The sequence below is a fragment of the Crocodylus siamensis genome, chromosome 11, assembly GCF_052110815.1.
Source record: "Crocodylus siamensis isolate JL-2025a chromosome 11, ASM5211081v1, whole genome shotgun sequence".
NCBI lineage: Eukaryota > Metazoa > Chordata > Crocodylia > Crocodylidae > Crocodylus > Crocodylus siamensis.
In genome coordinates, this window is record NC_143405.1 from 40,865,267 (window position 1) to 40,885,229 (window position 19,963).

At 46.6% G+C, this 19,963-nt stretch overlaps 1 protein-coding gene across 1 annotated transcript in view; it reads left to right on the forward strand.

The window, feature by feature from the left end:
• The first annotated feature begins 2,246 nt into the window (after positions 1-2,246).
• Positions 2,247-19,963, forward strand: part of NINJ1 (ninjurin 1) — a 32,709-nt gene continuing 14,992 nt past the window's right edge. The window contains exons 1-2 of the mRNA XM_090021766.1: positions 2,247-2,462; positions 13,710-13,941. Coding sequence (XP_089877892.1) covers positions 2,391-2,462; positions 13,710-13,941 — 304 coding nt within the window. The 5' untranslated portion in view covers positions 2,247-2,390. The remainder of the gene's footprint in view (positions 2,463-13,709; positions 13,942-19,963) is intronic.

Sequence of the window (19,963 nt, forward strand, 5' to 3'; positions counted from 1 at the left end):
GGGTCATCACCAGGGAGGACTATTCTGTAGTTGCTCGGGGATGTAGGGGGGTAGTTAGGAAGGCCAAGGCAGAGATGGAACTGGGACTAGCTTCCCAGATTAAGGACAATAAGAAGTCCTTTTTTAAATACATAGGGGGTAAAAAGAAGGTCCCAGGTAATGTGGGGCCCTTGCAGGACGCGATGGGAAACCTGGTCGTCACACCAGACAGCAAAGCTAACATGTTTAACGATTTCTTTGCCTCCATCTTCCTAAGTAGGGACCAGAACAGCCACCTCCCTGCTGGACCCCCCTTGGGCCCTGGGGGAGGCACACCTGGGCCACGGGTTAGTGAGGATTTAGTTAGGGAGCTTCTGGAGGGGTTGGACGTATTCAGGTCAGCCGGCCCGGATGATCTCCACCCTAGAGTTCTAAAGGAACTGGCCGAGGTCATTGCAAGTCCCCTGGCACGGCTTTACGAGCACTTGTGGTGCTCTGGTGAGGTACTGGAGGACTGGAAGAGGACCAACGTGGTCCCCATCTTCAGAAAAGGGAGGAAGGAGGACACGGGAAACTATAGGCCGGTTAGTCTCACCTCGATCCTAGGCAAGCTGTTCGAGAAAATTATGCTGGCACACATCCAGGAGGGGCCAGCAGGGGACTGCATGCTTAGGGGCAACCAACATGGGTTCATCAGTGGCAGGTCCTGTCAGACCAACCTGGTGGCCTTTTACGATCAGATCACCAGATCATTAGACGCAGGGGTAGCAGTGGACATAGTCTTCCTGGACTTCCGGAAGGCTTTTGACACTGTCTCTCACCCCATTCTCATTAAGAAACTGGGGGGCTGTGGTGTAGACACCCACACAGTCAAATGGGTCGCCAACTGGCTGGAGGGCCGCACCCAGAGGGTGGTAGTGGATGGGTCCTTCTCAACCTGGAAGGACGTGGGCAGTGGGGTCCCCCAGGGCTCAGTCCTCGGGCCCGCACTGTTCAACATCTTCATCAGCAATTTGGACGAGGGGGTAAAAGGCACCCTGTTCAAATTTGCTGATGACACTAAGATATGGGGGGATGTGGGCACACTGGAAGGATGCAACAGGCTACAACCAGACCTAGACAGGTTACAAGGGTGGGCGGACAAGAATAGGATGGGTTTCAACACAGACAAGTGCAAGGTGATGCACCTGGGGAGGAACAACCGGCACCATACCTACAGGTTAGGGAACTCCCCTCTTGTCAGCATGGAGGCGGAAAAGGATCTGGGGGTCATCGTTGACTCCAAGATGAACATGGGCTGGCAGTGTGGGGAGGCAGTTAGGAAAGCCAACCGCACCTTGTCACGCATCCACAGATGCACCTCAGGAGGTCCAAGGAAGTGATCCTCCCCCTCTATGCGGCACTGGTCAGGCCGCGGCTGGAGTACTGCATCCAGTTCTGGGCGCCGCACTTCAGGAGGGATGTGAACAACATGGAGAGGGTCCAGAGGGCCACTCGTATGATCAGGGGACAACAGGGCAGGCCCTACGAGGAGAGGCTACGGGACCTGAACCTGTTCAGCCTCCACAAGAGAAGGCTGAGGGGGGATCATGTGGCCTGTTAAAAACTAGTCAGAGGGGACCAGCAGGCATTGGGGGAGTCCCTGTTCCCTTGAGCACCGCCAGGAGTGACCAGGAATAACGGTCACAAGCTGGCAGAGGGTAGATTTAGGCTGGATATCAGGAGGCGCTACTTCACGGTCAGGACGGCTAGGGTCTGGAACCAGCTTCCAAGAGAAGTGGTGCAGGCTCCTACCCTGGGGGTGTTTAAGAGGAGGCTAGATGTACACCTTGCTGGGATCATTTGACCCCAGTACTCTTTCCTGCCATGGCAGGGGGTCGGACTAGATGATCTGCTCAGGTCCCTTCCGACCCTACGAACTATGAAACTATGAAACCTGGCATTCCAAAACATGTCTCTCTTCGTTCCAGCCACGCCCTGGGTCCAAAAAAAGTCCAATCACCCCCAATCACTCCTCTTCGGGCAGCGGCCGCAGGCTCCCTCCATCATCCAGGGGCAGTGGCCCCGGTGAATCCCCGGTCAGTAACCCAGGGCCTCACTCCCCTTCCTCTTTTCTCTTTATTTGTGCCCGGAGGCAGCCGGCCTGTCCTGCGCCCCGCGGGGCCTGATGTTCCCCGACGGGCACGCCCGCGGCCCGTGTCACGCAGGGCAGGGGAGGAGCTGGCTCCGACCCGGGCCCTCGCCGCTGTTCCCCCGCCCCCCCCCGCAGCAGCGGGGCCGGCAGGCCGCCCAGCGCGGGGTCCCGGCCGCGGCTCGGACCGCCCCCCGGCTGCTCGGGCCGGCCCAGGAAGGGGCGGGAGCTGCGGGCGCAGCCGAGCGCTCCGCACCTGCGGCGGCGCGCGCGGAGCGGCATGGACGCGGCGGCCGAGACCCTCGAGCTCAACGGGCTGACGGGCGGCGGCGAGGCGCCGCGACCCGCCGGGGTAAGGACAGCGCGGGCGCAGCAGCGCCGCACAGGCTCCGGGGGCCGCCGCAAGCGCCCGCGGCCGAGGAGGGGCCAGCGGCGGGAGCCGGCCGGCCGGCCGGGGCCCGCTCAGCGCCCTTCGCACAGGACGGGCCGCGGTGGGACCCCGCTTGCTCGGGCCGGGCCCCTCCCTGGGCTCCGCCTTGCCCTGCGGGACGGGCTGCCGCTGCACGAGTCGCTTCGTGTATTTGGGCAACACCTACAGCTTCCCCCGCCCGATTAGGAAGGCAGATAATTAAACTACTCACGTTCTTCCAGTGATGAACAGCTTTAGGGAACTGGTGGTCCATGGGCTCGTCTCGCGCCGAGCCCGTTGTCACCTGTAGAGGAACCCTGGCAGGACTGTGGTAGCTAAGGGAAGTAGAAACCTGACTTCACAGCCATGCAGGAAGGCTACGATATTTGATGGAGATAGCAGCTCCAGTAGTTTGGGGGGGATGAAGGAGCATAACCCATGATGTGAGCTGTATCTGATGGCCTTCAAAGCTCAAATGCTCCAAGTCACAGAATCATAGGAAATGAGGGCTGGAAGGGACCTCAGGAGGTCTAGTCCAGTGGTTCTCAACCAGTTTTGTACCAGGACCCATTTGTAAACCTGGATGGCCAGTCCCCACCCAGTGCCCCACACTCCTGCCCCACTGTCCCCCACCCCCAGGCCCCAGCCCCCCAGTGTGTGTGTGTGGGGGCAGGGGGGAAGCAAGCAGTCCTGTGCAGGCTGGACCTCTGCCAGCCTACAAGGGAAAAGCTAAGGTTTCCTACATTCTTCTCCTTTAAAGGAGAACCCATTTTTAAAGTTTGTTTGTGACCCTTTCATATATTCTTGTGACCCACTTTTGGGTCACAGCCCACAGATTGAAAAAGGCTTCTGTTCCATTGCCCTGCTCAAAGCAGGACCGTCCCCAACACAATCATTCCAGCCAGGGCTTTGTCGAGCCCGCCCGTCCTTAAAACTCCAGGGATGGAGCTTCCACCACCTCTCTGGGTAACCTGTTCCAGTGCTTCACTACCCTCCTAGTGAGAAAGCTTTTCTTCTTATCCAACCTAAACTTCCCTTGCTGCAACTTGGGACCATTGCTCCTTGTTCTGTCATCTGTCACCAACAAGAAGGGGCCAAGGTGGATTAGCTCCATCCTCTCTGGAACCACCCTTCAAGTAAGTTAAAGGCTGCCATCATATCCCCTCTCAGTTTTCTCTTCTGCAGACTAAATAAGTCCAATTCCTTCAGCCTCTCCTCATTAATCATGTGCCTGCTGTTTGTATCCCCTTTGGAAAGGTGACCAGAACCGTTCTACATGTTTTGGATTTGAAATATATTGTAGTTGACCAGAACGAAAAGAAATCTTTTCATCTGTTCCTTCTCCGAGTATGGTATTTGTATGACATTCTTCTGCTTAAGAGCACAGCTTTTAAAATAATCCTTTGCCAAGATATTTTATTAATCTAGTTTTATATGTCACTTACATAAGAGATTTTGGATACCCTTTCTTTCTCCTTGCACCTATCTTTTGTTGAAGGACATTTAGCCTGAAATCCTCCATTTCAGAGGTCAGCAAGGGGGTCTGAGAGTCCAAGAAAGACATCTTTATAGAAGAGTAGGATGTTCATTAGCCATTGACAGTAGCACAAACTAGCATAGAAGAGCCAAAACCCTGGTTTTGCTTGCCAGTTCTTAACCTGTTTGCTGCTCAGCTTCCGACAGCCAGTTACTAATCCCACCGGCCAAAAGCTCTACCGCAATCATCATACAGCCCATCCCACCCCCAAGCTGATATTCTGTTAGTTCAGAGGTGCTCAGCCTGATGGCATGGCCCATGGGGCTCTTCATAAGTTAGGAAGTTTGGCAGCAGGGTAACACTGCCACCACCACTCCCCCACTGCCACATTCCTATGCCCAGTGCGGCTGGATCAAGCCCCATATGGGCCATTGCTGTGCGACTGGATTGGGCCCTGGATGGGCCAATACTGCATGCCAGATCTAGCCCACAGACTCATGAGGCTTGTGGGGTAAAAATGTTAGGCACCACTGTTTTAGATAGAGCTGCTATGAGGAGCAATAGAAGAGTATGTTGTTTCCTTCCTAGTAGAAGGCCTCTTACTGCTTAGGATGAAAGTTTAGAGCAGGGGTGGGCAAAATACGGCCCTCTAGCTGGATACGGCCTGCGAGGCCATTCTGTCCGGCCTGCAGGGCCCCTAAAAAAAATTTAGATAATTAATATTCATCTGTCCTTGGTTCCTGTCAAAAATGACAGGAGCCAGGGGCAGTAGGACCCAGGGGAAGCCCCGGGGGGTTCCTGCAACAGCAGGGCAGGGGGAAGCCCCACCAGGCTTGTGGTATGGGACCATGTGGCTGCACTGGCACTGGAAACTCGGGTAAGAGCTGGGGGGGGAGGGGCAGGGGAGGAGCTGGTGCTGATCGCAGGGAAAAGCAGCCCTTCCCCCACCGGCACAGGCCACCCTACACAGGCTGCGAGCAGCTGCAGCACGGGGCACTGGCTACGGGGGGCACTTTTCCCATTCTCACCACTAGCTTGTAACCCACCCCACTGCCAGCATGGGCCTTGTGCTGGCTCAGGGCTCGCCCATCAGGGCTGTGCATGGCAGGAGCAGCTTTAGCTGTGGCCTCCCCCCCACCCCAGCTTGCCGCACCAGGCAGTGTTTGCTGCTGCTGCCCTCCCAGAGCTTGTACTGCGGTAGGCTGCGGTGAGGCTGCCATCCCTGCCTCTGTGCTGCCTAGCGTGCGAGCTCCAGGCAGGCAGCAGCTCAGGACTCCAAGTGGCTGCATGAAGGAGTGCCAGCCACAGGGTGGGGGAGGGGCCACTTTTCCCATGCTAAGCACCAGCTTCTTGCCTGCTGGCAAGCAGGGGATCAAGGATGCATGCTTACCCCCGCCTGTACCACGGGGCTGGGGGGTGCACTGGGAGTAAGCAGGTCAGTGGGAGCACGGGGCCCACATCAGTGTCCTGGGCCCAGAGCAGGGCAGCAGGAGTACAAGGTCCCGGATGGCAGGAGCTCCCCCTCTCCCTGCTGGTGCAGCCAAGCCTGGCTTCACAGATGCTTGCCAGCCTATGCCCCACTCTAGGCCCTGCTGGTGCTGGCCCTGGAACATTGGTGCCAAGATAGTGACCAGGAGGCAGGGCACCTGTCAAGGGGCAAAGCTACCATGTGGCCCTCAACAGTTTGCCAAAACTGGGTAAGTGGTCCTCGACTCTAAATAATTGCCTGCCCCTGGTTTAGAGGGACTCTTCACCCTGTGATCACTGAAGAGAACAGAGATGCTGAGGATAGAAGAGAACAAAAGGGGGACCCCCTTTCCTCTTAGAAACAGACATCTTATTCTAAAGCAGGGGTGTCAAATTCATCAGGCCAGATAAGTGGCATGGGGTCGATCTACAGGCCCATTCCCTGCCACCTCCCCAACCTACATGCCTGATCCAGCACAGGAGGTACCTGCCCAGGCCAGTCCAGGACACTGATCCCAGTGAGGGCTGCATCCTGGGACCTGGCCCAGCTAGCACCGCATGTCCCAAGCACTGCACATGGGAATGGTCCGGCACAAGCAAAAGAGGATGCACCAGGGGCCAGATCAAGGGGCTGGATCTGGTGATCCAGCTTGCAAGCCATACGTTTGACACCCATTTCAGACGGTTAGGATTATCCTGAGTTTTCATGCACCAGTCAGAGAAACCAACCAACCAACCTCTTGCTACTGACTGGGAGAATAGGTAAGAAGTACATGAACAATTGTAATTTGGAAAGCATTGATTGCCACAGTTGAAAGGTCTTGCTTAACCCTTGTCTCCTAAGAGTGTGACAATACACACTCCAGTGTGGACATAAACTTATTTTAGCATGAACTCCTTTTTTCAGATTTCTTTGGAACACAGTTCAGCTTGTGTTGCTATGGAAGAGGGAGGTTTAAATTAAACCAAAACACTCCTCTTCTGTCAAAACAAATGTCTATACAGAAAGCTGTACTAGTAGAATAATGCATGTATAAAACCATACCTGTATAACTCATAAAAATGTCCTTTGTAAATGAGGCTAAAGTATGTGTGTTCATGAGCCCTCCTCCCTTCCTGTCATGTCCTTGGCAGGGTGTCACTGGCATTGGAACTAAAGCAGTGTCAAAGACTGGAAAGTACAGAAAAACTGTATATTTGGCATGAGTAATGTCTGTCCATAAACCAGACACAGCATATTTACGTCAGAATGGTGAAATGAAAGAAAGTCTCTTAAAATTACACTGCTTCAGACATCTCCTTTTAACAAAAAGGGTTTTGATTATGCAGTTAACTGGAGAGGGATTTTTTTTTTTTTTTTAATCTTTCAGTTTATTCCAGAAATCTTTATTGCTTATGATTTCTCCCATTTTGCTTCATATTCAATGGCCTGCGGTAACCTTTGTAAAAAATGTTTCCCACAAACTGAGATACAAGCTCTGGATTAAAGATAACTGAAAAATAAAGTGACATAAATTAATGGCTACATTTAAATACGGCCCGTGTTATTAGGTTGCTGTGTGTCAGAACACTTTATAGATATTAATCCTCTCACTATGCCTGAAACAGTCAAGTTATAAAAAGGGTGGTGGGCAAGGGGTGGGGAGGAAAATTGAGGTAGAAGTTGAGTGTCAGGTTTTCAAAATAGCTCAGTTACCTTTTAGATACATACATGAGGCAAATTTTAAGGTGTTCAGCAGCAGAATGATCCACTGTAAAAATTTACAGACAGTTTTTGAAAAGAGCTTAGCACATGGACTAACAGGAAGCTGAGTTCTTCTGAATATATATTTCCAGTTTGCAGATGCTGAAGTATATTGAAAATCTGGCCCTTGTGCCCAAATCCACAAAAGGATTTGCATGCTTGCATCTAATAATTAGTCATTAACCCCTCCTGCCTAAGCAGCCACCTAAAAATCAGATGTGTCCAAAGCACCTACGTGCCTCAGTAACTAGAATTAAAAGTTCCTCAAGTGGTTCTCTGTCTGTACGCCTACCTTCTACCAGGATTAAATATTTCTCTGACTTTCCCTCAGGAGCTCAGATCTGTCCCACCAACAGATTTCGATCCAGCCCACAGGTGGATGGCCACCAACTCACTGGATCTGGCCCAAGGACAGTTGGCAGCTCCAGCCACCACATGGTACCAGACAGGCGGGTGGGTGGGCCTGCTTCTGCCCAGCAGTCTCAGCCCCTGCTGTGGCAGCATCAGCTGTGGATCCAGGTGGGGTTTCCACTGCAGCACATGCCAGGTGGGTGTGAGCATCACCTGTGACATTGGTGGCAGGTTCTGCATCTGGGCTCTGGAACCTGCTGGCTGTGCCCACAGCAGATGCTGCCACTCACCTACTACAGCAGAAGTCCCCATCTGATCTTTGGGGCTCCTGGCAAACTACAACTCTGGCCAGGTTCTGAAAGGAAAGGGAGACAGAGGGAGGGAAAGACATGGATCGGGCCCTCGACAGGTCCTCAAAACTCATTAAGTGACCCTCCAGCCAAAATAATTGCCCATCCCTGTTCTAGGCCCTTTCAGAAAAATAATGCAGCACCATCCACAACTTTCCTTCAAAACACTTTGGAAATGAATTTAAGTAAACCAAATTAAGTAAACCAAATTAAACCCACTAATTCCAGATGAGTGTGTCCCCCTGCCAAGCTAAGGCAATTTAACTATTCTGCTTTAAATTCAGAAGAAATTATGACTCAGGAAAAGAAATAGTTCATAGCTATTTAAATTACACGTTGTTTCGTTTTTTTTTCTTGCTAGAACCATGAAAGATCGTAGTGGTTTTTTACTATTGACATCCATAGTTCATTTTTGCTAAGTACAACTCTATGCAACAACCTCATGACTTGTAGGAACTTGATATTGTTCTTCTTTTATTCAGGAGAATGAAGTAACATGTCCTAGAGCATTGCATATTTCAAATGGAAACACCTTCTAACCTCATAGTTAGTGGTAGAGTGTAATTAGTAATTATTTATAGCAATAGGAACATATAGACAAAGCTTCACACAACATAAGGTGACAGTCAACTTACAGTACAATTTCTGACAAATGCTGTAGTATACTACAATTGAATGGAAAGCAGTGATAAAAGGCAGAGAGATTCAAGGTATTCTAAAAAAATAGGTGCCTCCCACCATAACTTATTAAAACTAATTAAAAGTAGTTTTCACCATTTGTACTTGTTTATGTTTTTTACATCGTGAAAATTTCAGGCTTCCACAGGTTTGGATACTTAAAGTTTTAAAAAGCTTTAAAAAAAAAAATCATCCTCTTAGAAAACATGCTTATGATGGAAAGAAAATAAGATTAGCAGATTAGCTATGTGTATTCCAAAAAGGGAAAAGGTCATGTTTTAAAATTTTACTCCATTAAGCCAAGTACCTTTCCTTTCACATATTCAAGGACAGGGAAAAGTAACAAAATTCAACTTTTACATGGCCAACTGGGATGGGGGGGAACTACCCCCTCTCCCCTGCCAGTCTTCAGTGTTGGTCGTTTCAGAGAAACTTTATAATGAAGAGGTGCCTACATAATAAAAAACTACCATACTGATTAGCACCTTTGCCAGTTTTGATAGCCTGACAGGTATCTTGGGACTCACTGTAAGTAGAGGATAACATTTTACTAGAAAGACTTAAGTTATCCATTCCCCCTACAAACCTTTCCTCTTTGTCTGACCCTGTCTTGTAAGCATGGTAGTTTGTGGAGAGCTAAGCAGTCACCAACAACTTCACAAATGCATAACAGACTTTGACCTTCAGGCAGACAATTTTCACCGGCTCCTAGTCAAATGTTAACATTGATCAGTAAACAGAACTTTTTTTTTTTTTTTAAAACTAAGAGAGAGAATTGTATTTAAAATTGGTGTTCAAACTTTAAATGGATATTTTCTGGAGTCATACTGGAAAGCATAAAGACATTTTGTTTTGTTAAATCACCAAGTGGCTCCTGAGCACTTGGTTTCACTTGGCCATCCCAGCACCACTTTTGTACTGTAAGCAACGAAACCTTCTTTACTAAAATACACCAAACTGTGAAGTGGAAGGCATAAGCTATAATGGTCAATGAAAACAAGTATTTTCAGCATTCTACCTATAAGATGACCAGATAAAGCTCAGATAAAGTATTACTAATAACCTGAGCTGTAAATGTAAAGAAACAAAAATCAAGCTTGTTCTTTTCATCTTTCATGAAAGGTTAGAGGAAAATAAAATCTAAGGCAAATATCTAGAGGTAATAACATAATTTTCTGTGTTCAGTAAGCTGATCAGCAAATTTGAGATTGGGAAATGGGGAGAGGGGGGGCGGAGTTTCACAGTTCTTTTCAGAGACCAAGTCTGCCAATGCATCCAAGAGCTTACTGCTTATTAATAGGGGAATGAGCATGCCAGAGTCTTTTCCACACTGGACCTTTTTAAAATAATTGTCAGACACTTGAAAGGACCCCCACTGCAATTAGTTCTAGGTAACTGTGATGTAGCTGTTGTGATGTTGTAACTGTGATGTCAGACTGTAGTCAATTTGCAGTGGCGAATAAACATGCTAAACACCACTGAAATTCATCTTGTTTGAACAAAACTCAGTATCCTCTCTCATAATAAGGTATTTCTTATATAAACCAAGACCTTGTTGAACTTAGAAAAAAAATCCCTGAAGTTGCAGGTGCAGCTCCGTAAGCAGTCGCAACTCCGTAAGCAGTTGCAACAGTGAGAGTTTTCATGTGATCTGCTTCTAATATTTCTAAAGCTATAAATCTGCATTTCAATTTCACACCATTTTGCACGCATCCTATGCTTCCTACTCTGGTAAAACAGAAATATATCATTCAGTTCCTGCCTTTTCCCTTATGTATGCTTTTATTTCCAGTTCCAAGAATTGTAGACAGAAAAACCTCTCCGTGAATGTTAGCCATTTCAGCAACTGCCGTAGGTCAGTATGCCAGCGCATTAAGTCTTTAGTTCTGAGTGACCTATTACACTTCCTTTTTTTTTCTGTTCCCAGTGAGGAAGTACCACTCCCTAGTCAGGGAACCAAAGGCAATTGTTACTGGAACGTCTCTCATTGCAGATTTTTTTCTAACAGAAAATGGCACTAGTCTTGCAGCCAAAGGAAATACTGACTATGCATACCATGTAGTGGAGACTTGCCATTGTACAGGTATCAGCATGGTTCTGGTTATGAATTGGTTTACTTGTTAAAACATCAGAGTCTCAGTCTCAATGAGTTTTCAAGTCAAGCTGGTAACTGTTCAACTGATGGTATGAAATACAAGTACAGGGCACCTATACACATGCCAGATGTCTGCTCTGATGCATGCTGAGCAGACTCCATTAATTGAGTCTGCTGGAGTGCATTAATTAACACGTTCCAGCAGCCTACGTGCCACATCTGTTCAGCATCCCCACATTTTAAACTGGTGAGAGGGGGAGGGGTGCTTGAACTAAAGCACGTTGAATGAGCTTTAGTCTGTCAAGCACCAGATGTTGAATACACACAACTCTTCAGGCACTTTTAATCACAGTGGTTCCGAGAGCCACTCTAATTAAGCACCCACACCTTCTACCTTGGACCACCTACACAGACACCCACAATGCTTAACAGCACTCTGTGCTGTAGCTTAGAGTAGGAGCCATTAATTATGGCTGTATTGCCCCAAACCTTCAGCATTAGGCTTGTGTGCCCCAGCCAGTACAACAGACCACGCAATCAGGATACACTCACTACCCGCTCTTACACTTGAACAACCCCAGTACACCCACAGGTGTCACTGAAGCAGGATGTGACCCAGTTTACTAATATTTGCATGTAATTTACAAAGCAGCATCCACTAAAAAAAAAAAGCTCAGTAGCTTAAGGATACTTTCCCACTCCTAGGATTGAATGCGCAAGTATTTGTTGCAATGTGAACATAGAAAAAAAATCTGCTTTTCATTCAGAATTAAAGCCTATGTCAGGGCTATCTGCTGTGTGTATCAGGTTGCTGTCCCATAGTGAAATATATTTTTCCAAGTCAGTTTGGCAGAAAGGCTACTATAAATTAAACCAAAATCTAAACAAATATTATAGATTAGTTGAAAAAAAGCTTATAAATTGTATCATTTTTATAGACCTTAAAATAAGAGGTATTTTTAATAGAAGCCACACAGATCAAATTCTGTTGTATTCATGTATTGTTTTCTATTGTTATTAATTAATTGTAACCAAGAGCATAATGTGGTCCACAATAATGTGGACCTTATAATTAAAGGTTCAAGTGTTAGTGTAGGTCTTCTTGAAATGGGTAGCTCCAGTAGTTATTTCACATGACCCTAGAAAAAAAGTAATGGGGGCAGTACACTCAGTGGTAGAAGGATACTGGCATCTCAGGGGGTGCCCTGTATTTGCAAATGCTCCAGTAGGTATGTGGGTGTGTTTTATTGTTACAGGACTGACTGTAGAACCAGATTAATAGCTTTTTTTGGATCATGGGACCTAGACAAAGCTAAATGAATAGCTAGCTACTCCTGAATGAAGTCTATGTTAATTTTTCAGGTCTATTCTCCTTCCACTGTCAGCCGAGTCCAAGTAAACAAGCCTTCTCTGCAATGCTAGGATTACATGGTTTCAATCCCTTTGTAAAAAGACTGCTGCTGACATTTTTCTCTCAGTAAAAAGTTTAGATTATGGCAGGATACAGAGTGTCTAGAGAAAATAGGTCAAGTTTTGCAGTTTGCTGTCCTGAAAGGAACTGGCAACTCTGCGAACTGAAACCTTTCTAGTTTAAAAGGCACACACAGGCACAAAAGACATTGGTTAAACTGGTTGGACATTCAGCTGTTTTGAACTCTACTACTGAACATCATGATTAGAGGGTGTCTTCTGTATTTGAAAGAACTTTTAAAAATAGACGTTCACCACAGTGATTATACTTGCCAATGAAAACATTTGTACAGTAGGTATATCCCTAAGAAGCAGCAGTTACACACATCAAACAGAGCACTTTCTTTCTTATACTGAATTAGGGCAAGATCGAGTCATTCTGTGAGGGGCTCCATCCTTCATCCAATGGGAAAAGAAATAAATGTGTACAATTACACATTTAACAACAGTTGCTAAATCAAACGCCAGTGTCCTATATTGTGCCTCCTCTTACACCAGTGTTCCTGCACCAAAATGGGTAGAGGTGTCAGGGTATCAACATACATTGCTGGGGTGGAATAGAAGATATATTTTGGCTCATGCATATCATATATGCATCAAGGGCCGTGTTTTATAAATGAGAATCAGGCACTAAGCTATTTTTCCACTTTGGAACACCCCAAGGTGCACCGACTATCTGCATTTTTAGGTGTCTGCATACATTTTGGAGGCCAAATTCAGTTTTGGCAGTGGCAACCCAAAGGGATAAGGAGGATTAGTGTGTGGCAGGGACAGCACAATGCTCACATGGCAGTTGAGTCCCACATGAATCCCCAAAATAGGACTTGTGAGCAGTTTAAGTGGTGCATATGTTTTGTGGGTATGCGCACAAGTTGATGAGACCTGATCTACAATCACACAGCTTACTTTAAGCTGTGTGATTTGTGATTTGGTTGTGTTTGTGCAGGTGTTCCCTGGTCTTAGGAGCCAAGCTGGAAACATGATCCAAAGTAGGTTGGGGTGGGAGGAAGGACAGGCAGGAATGGGGGCAGGGGGGAGGAAGGGGAAAGATTGGGAGTTCAGGGGGCTAAAAATAGCTAACTCTGGGGTGGTGGAAGGGGAGGAAGAGCATAGCCCAAGGGCTAGGGTGAGCAGCTGGGCTTTCCCAGCTCTGGGGCTGCGCTCCAAACACATACAGATGTTTGTTAGGCTAACTTGATTCTGATCTAACTTACTTCTCCTCCTCAGTTTATCCAGTATACCATGGGGATTTGAAGTAGAGCCTTGATACTGACATGCTAAAATCCATTTGTTTACTCAACTTCTCCCATAGTACATTTTCCCAATTCCCTAATTCTAAGCATATTTGCAAGTTAATCGTCTTGTACAAGTCTGACCAAGCTGATATGAGGTAGTGCCTGTTTGTTAGAAGATGTAGGTAGCTATGAAAGTAGAGATACAATAAGAGCAGTACAGAGAACAGCAGCATTATTAGTGAGATTGTTCCTGGGCTTAAAGTCATCTCTATCTTGTTAAACTAGATGTATTTGTAATTAGAATATTTTTTTACTATCAATAGAGAGTACAACAGTGGCTGCAGAGAAATGGACCTATGAACATTAATCACTATGCCAATAAGAAGAGTGCTGCAGAAAGCATGCTGGATATTGCTCTGCTGATGGCCAACGCATCCCAGTTAAAAGCAGTGATGGAACAAGGACCCTCTTTCTCATTCTACGTCCCACTCATTGTTCTCATCAGCCTGTCACTCGTACTCCAAGTTGCAGTGGGCGTGCTCCTGATATTTCTTGGTATGTAGTAATGACAAGAACCACTGCCAATATGAATAACCACATTTATGCATTTTTAAAGCTATTTGAATGGCTTTGCACCGGAATTGGTTAAAATTCATTACCACCACATCAGATTATGTTTTTCGGTGTCTTGAATATTTCATTGCAATGTTTTCGGGAAACTGATTTTCTTTTTTAGAAGAACTTCCTCATATCTAATTGCATGGCACAGAAAATCGGACAGATTTCAAAAGGCTGGAGGAGGAAGAACACAGTGAAATAGAATAGAAGTCAAAAGAAATATTAACGGGTCACACTCTTCGAGCATGCTGTGTACGATTTCACAATGGTATATGCGTGTTGGTAGGGTGCTACAAGGAAGGTACAAATTCTTTCCCCCTTTAACACTGGTGTTGCATATTGGTTTTGGCAAGCTTGTAAGGCCATGAATGAAAATGGTATTGGGCCTAAAAATGAGATAGTAACAGTGCTTGGCAACAATAAAATCTTACTCTCCTCTGCAAAATTCCCAGACAGATACCTAGATCCCACTGAACTTCACTGAAAATCAAGTCCTAGCACTCCTTCAAGAAACCTGATCTAATGGTGTAAATAACATTGTTGGTTATTAGCATGTATACTACCCATTGCATTAATGGACATTTTAGTATACTGACACTTGCTGGGACGCTTTATTCAGGGATGTTCCTGCCTTGAGCAGGGACCTGGCCTACAGAGTGTATGGTAGAAGCATAGTGGACAAATGGCAGAAACGCTGCTTCAAGAAATCACTCGAGTAAAAACCTACATTGGCTGGACCCAAAACCAAGAAGAGATAATAGAAGGGGCAAATCTCTTGTCAGTATGTAATCCTTTGGAAGAAATGAATTGGTAGGAAGGGACAGTTAACTATTGCAAACCAGGATCATGAATTCTGAAGTATGTACAGACAAGCAAGATAGAATTTCTTCAGCCCAAAGATTTGGCTAATCTGGTATCAAGACACTAATCACGTGATCTGATCTTTTGGCTAAGATGACAGGATGTAAACAGAGTGAAATGTGATATGTTTTATGTCCACAGGACTGTTTCCTTAACTTGCAAGTAGATTACCTTTGTGTGGCACTGGATAGTTTTTATTTCTGACTTCCTCTGGCCCCATTAATATTTATCAACACTACCAGTATGTGCACTGTTATGGGTAGCTTCTGTGCAGAGCAGAGCTAGGGATGTTTGGTCAGGCACCCCAAACCAGCCACTTATTTTTGCTGCTGGCCTTAGCTAAGGACCCACTTTTCAGGGTTCTTACTTCTGCTGCAGCTGAGTTTGTTGATAGCACCACCACCACCATGAGCTTTGTAAGAGATGCAAAAGAAACAGAGTTCAGTAAACTGCCACTCAGTTTTTCACTGATTTCATGTCTCTGGCTTGCTAGGCTTTTCCCAGGTTTCACTTGCCCATAGCCTCTTTCAGAGGCCTTGAGGGCCTGCAGGGTTTATGCAAACAAAAAAAAAAAAAGAAAAGCCTTGCTCATAGTAACTGCAGACTCTAGGCAGCCTTGCTCTCTGCCAGTGCATCCACCCAGAGGCTGCTTTCAGCTCTTTTATTCCACCCCGCCCCCCACACCTGGGTTTAGCTCCCTTGCTGGGAGGTTCCCTGCATCCCCAAACCTGGGCCTCTGGTGAGTCCCCTCAGCTCTGCAGTGCATGATGGGGATGCTTTCAGGGTGTGGGGCCTTTCCAGCTTCTCCACACCCATAGTAACAGGGATGGACTCTGTTACATAGTGTTAAAAGAGTTTGCTTACTGATAAGACTAAACAGAATATCAGCGATGCTACTACTGATACTGCTATTCACTTATCAGTCACTAGGGAAAAAAATGTTTTTCATGTAAAGTATAAAACACCACACAAAATGTTTTGGGAATGATTTAAAAAGAAGGCAAAATCCTGACCCCCTGTAACAGGGGCCTTCTAGGGGCCAGTTTCTGGGCCAACCGCCCACCTTCTCCCCTGCCATGCCTTGTTGGTAATTAATTAATAGATGTCAATTAAGTGGGAGGCTGCCCATTTCTTGCCCTGATGCCAGGGGGCGCTATCTGTGGCTCTGATCCTCCCCTGCACCACAGTCCAAGCCTTGCAGATGGCATCCAGATGTTCTCAACATCACTGGCCCCCACACTGGACCCCTGAATCCTACTAATTGAACCCCACCTGGATTCTTCTCTTCAGGCAATCTATTCCACCTTCATACTGGGCAGCATAGCCCCCTGACCTGCTTCCCCTTCCGGGTGTGGTCCCCCTGGGACCTTTGGCTCTACTGGCCCTGGCCCACCTCCAGGCCAGTCAGGACCCCAGGCCCTCAGCTCTTGGGTGTTCCTCGTGGTGGGCCCTCGGCCCTTCGACCCTTCTGGTCCTGGCCCCAGCATTGACCAGTCAGGGGAAGTCCAGACAGGTGTGAGTTTGTGGCCTCACTCTTTCTCTGTGGGGTCCACCTTCCAGACCCTCCAATAAAGGGTAACCCACCTGGTTGTGGGGGCTAGGGATTAAGGCGCCCTGACAGTGGTAATTGGCCTGGCATTTCCTGGGGGTTCCCACTGCCAGCTCCAGGCCCTTAAAGTGGCAGGCACCCGCAGTGCCCTGCCACACCCCCCATTCAGCTCTAATAGGAGTTTTGCCACCAACTGCACTAGAACCAACATTTTACCCAGTATATTTAGCATTTAGTAATGGAGATGCACAGAATCTGTTCTACTTCTACATTCTGTTATCACTTGAGTTGCAGGTACTATACTGCTGCTGAAAAATTCAGCATTTTTAGTAATTTATTTTAAAAACCATACAAACATTTCACTTTTTCAGCATTGTACATTTAAAATAGGTACACAGTTAAAGATACAAGACTAAAACCTATCCCAAAAGTCCTAAATTAGCAGGGTAGCTGTGTTGTGCATGCAAACTTAATCCTATAGTCCTGACTGCAGGAGTTGTGTGTATGGGCTACAGGATCAAGCATATTTCCATAACAAGACCATGACTGATTAGTGGCTCTCTATTTGTTTTTGTAAATAAAGAAGAAAAAAGAAAAACAAAAATCAACCAAAAATTGTGCTAGGACAGGAGTCCAGTATTTGTTTTTATGCATCAGCCTAGGATAACAGTGGAATGGCAGCCTTCTTCTGAAATATTTTGGAAGTTTAAAATCATTATGTATATTTTTGACACTCTTAGTGCACTTGGCCACTTCATAATACATTAATTTTGCCAGTTTGTGCAAGCACTCCATATGAAAATAGACTTCGCCAAGCTTTTGTAGAAAGCTAGTAGCATTCCTGAAAAGCACCTGGCCAGAACAAAAAAAACACACACCCAAAGATCTTGTCAAGAGATGGCCTAATATGCTTTAGAAAGCTGCTAAAGGAGGGTCTATGTTTTCAGGAACAATCAACACTCCAGCAGGAAGTGCTTGCACCATAAGCCACTGAAATATGTGGGAGTCCTGCCAACATTTTCAGAGAGCTATGGCTTCTTTGCAGTTAGTATTCAGTCTTTTAGTTATGTCACTTTTACAAGCTCTTCTCTTGAAGTTAAGAATCTTATATATGTAAAACAGAAATCTGGCAAGCAAGAAGCAGATTTCACACAGGGAGCTATTAAAGTTACAGCTACTTTACTGAATGTTATTTGTTAAATTTCCATGGGGCACAGTTGCAGAAGCAACTCCTGGAGGGGGTCCCTATTATTGAGGGGGCATGGAATGTGATCTCTCAGATAAGTGAGTGGCACTGGGCTTTATCAGTCTTCTTTGTGGAGAAGTTGAGGGTCTTTCCCAGTGTGTGGCAGAGACTGGGGTATGACTAAAAAAGTTAACAGAAGTTCAATACAGATGATAAAGGAGTGTGAGAGAAAGCAGCTCAAAGGTAAACAGCCTTCTTTGTCTAGAGAATGGGGTATTTCCACTAATTATTTCTCATGGTCATGGCCTGTGAGACATTTCACTCACACTTGTTGTTAGATGGTCTTCTCAGCAATACCATCTGCTTTCTAATGTCTGCTTCTGCCTAGGAAGATTTTTTTTTTCTTTTTGATGTGGGTCTCACCACTCTAATTCTCTGGCCACATTGAGAGTAGCATCCAACGGGTATTCTATTTGGGAGTACCCATTAATTCCAAAATAACTGGAAGTCAAAGCTAAGGTAGCCACCAGCAGCCCCACTTGACAAATAGAGTGACTCACCAAGAGCATGTCCAGCTGGTGTTCCCTGTGATCCTGTCTGAGGTGTTGGCAATGACTAGGCAAAGCCCTGAATTGCTTTGGGCCACCCTCCTTGAGCTGCTGTCTGTCCCAGTGGTACACTGTCCATCATAGTACAGTTTTGATCTCACAGTACTCAAATGAGATCACTTGATACAAAACGAGAGACAAGTGGGCACTGGAGCAGCAACAGCTTACTCTTCACTGCAGAAATGACAGTTTTTGCTAGTCAAAACTCTCCTCCTCTTGTACAGTAGAGGAAGTCCAAATGAAATTCCAAGCTGTCTTGCAGCCCCTTCCCCTTGGTCACAGGCCTAACACAGCATCAAGGAAATTCCACCTTTTCTAAAAGGAATCAGCAACTCTTCTCCAGTTGTTCATGCCAGCTTCTAACTCTCTGCCTGGAGCTCCACCCTTGAGTGCAACACTAAGGCTTGGAACAGACATTACACATAAACCAGTTTAAATGATCAGAAACTGTTTTAAACCTGTAACAGAAGAGATGTTCAGTGCACATAAACCAGTCTGAAAATGGCTGAAACTGGTTTGAGATAAACCTGATTGAATGTACTGCATCAGACTTAACTGATTTGGGTCAAACTGGTTTATGAAATGTCTGTCCCAGACCGCTTCCTGGTTTAAATTAAATCAGAGTCCCTTAGTATCTCAGCATGCTTTCTGGGCTAGGTGGGTTCTCTGATCCACAGCTGGACTGGCCGCTCCCCTCTGCTCCCTGGCTGCAGCTCCAGCAGAGACTGCACATACAGCAGGGTCTGCTTGGCTTCCTCCTGCTCCCTCCCTCCCCTTACCACTCCCTGGTGAAGCAGGGATTCCCCTCTCCCCTCTGCCTGACACAAACACCTCTCAGCATTAGCTAACAAACCACATGCTGGCTCTAGTCCATGCTGTGGGAGACTGGACAAAGGCAAGCAGGACAGTATTGGCTTAGGGCTTTTTGGAGCTAGTCAACAGGTAGCTGGTAATGTCCCTTCCTTGGAAAAAGTTGTTTAAGAAGAGCTGGAACTAATAAGAGATGCTTTTTTTTCTGTTTGATGGGACGATAAATGCTAACATTTCCCTGTGTAACTCAATGCTCTGTTATCAACTCTCTGCTGGCTCCCTTGCTGGTCAGGGGAGTGGGAGGGAACCCCTCCCTAATCAGAACATCCTGCTGGGGCCTGGCCACACCCCCCTCAGCTCAGCACTGTAGAAAGGAAGGCAGGGCTGCTTTAGTGGCGCCCAGCTCCTACCCTGAGCCACTGAAGGCATGTGCCTGCATTTCTGGAATGAAAAGGGAATGTCTTTCCACCTCCAAATCGGTTCAAGCTTTGAAGGTTAAACTAATCTGCAGAGATTGAATCAATTCAGGCTCAGGCTTTTTGAATGTCTGTCCCTAGCCGAGGTGTTCTGCATATGCAGACTGCCTTTCCCAGCGTCTTCTGCTTTATGGCTTCCTCCTTTCCTTCTCATTGCTCCCATAATTCTGTTCTCCAATTGTTCAGGCTTATTTCAGACCCTTAACAGAAAGGCCCAGAGCTATTTTACTGAATTCTAAAATTAAGACGTCACTTACCATCCCTTCCTTTAATGTTCTGTTGTAACTCCCTTTTAAATCTTTTAGAACTGAGGATGACTCCCAAAATTCCCCAGTTCTGGCCTGGGTCATTCTGAGCTATAGTTGCCAACTCTGTTTATATCTATTTCAGAAAGTTTCTGGAAGGCCAACATGTGACACATGGTGCAAATGTGAACGCATGCTTGTGTATATCAGTTATGGATTATAGT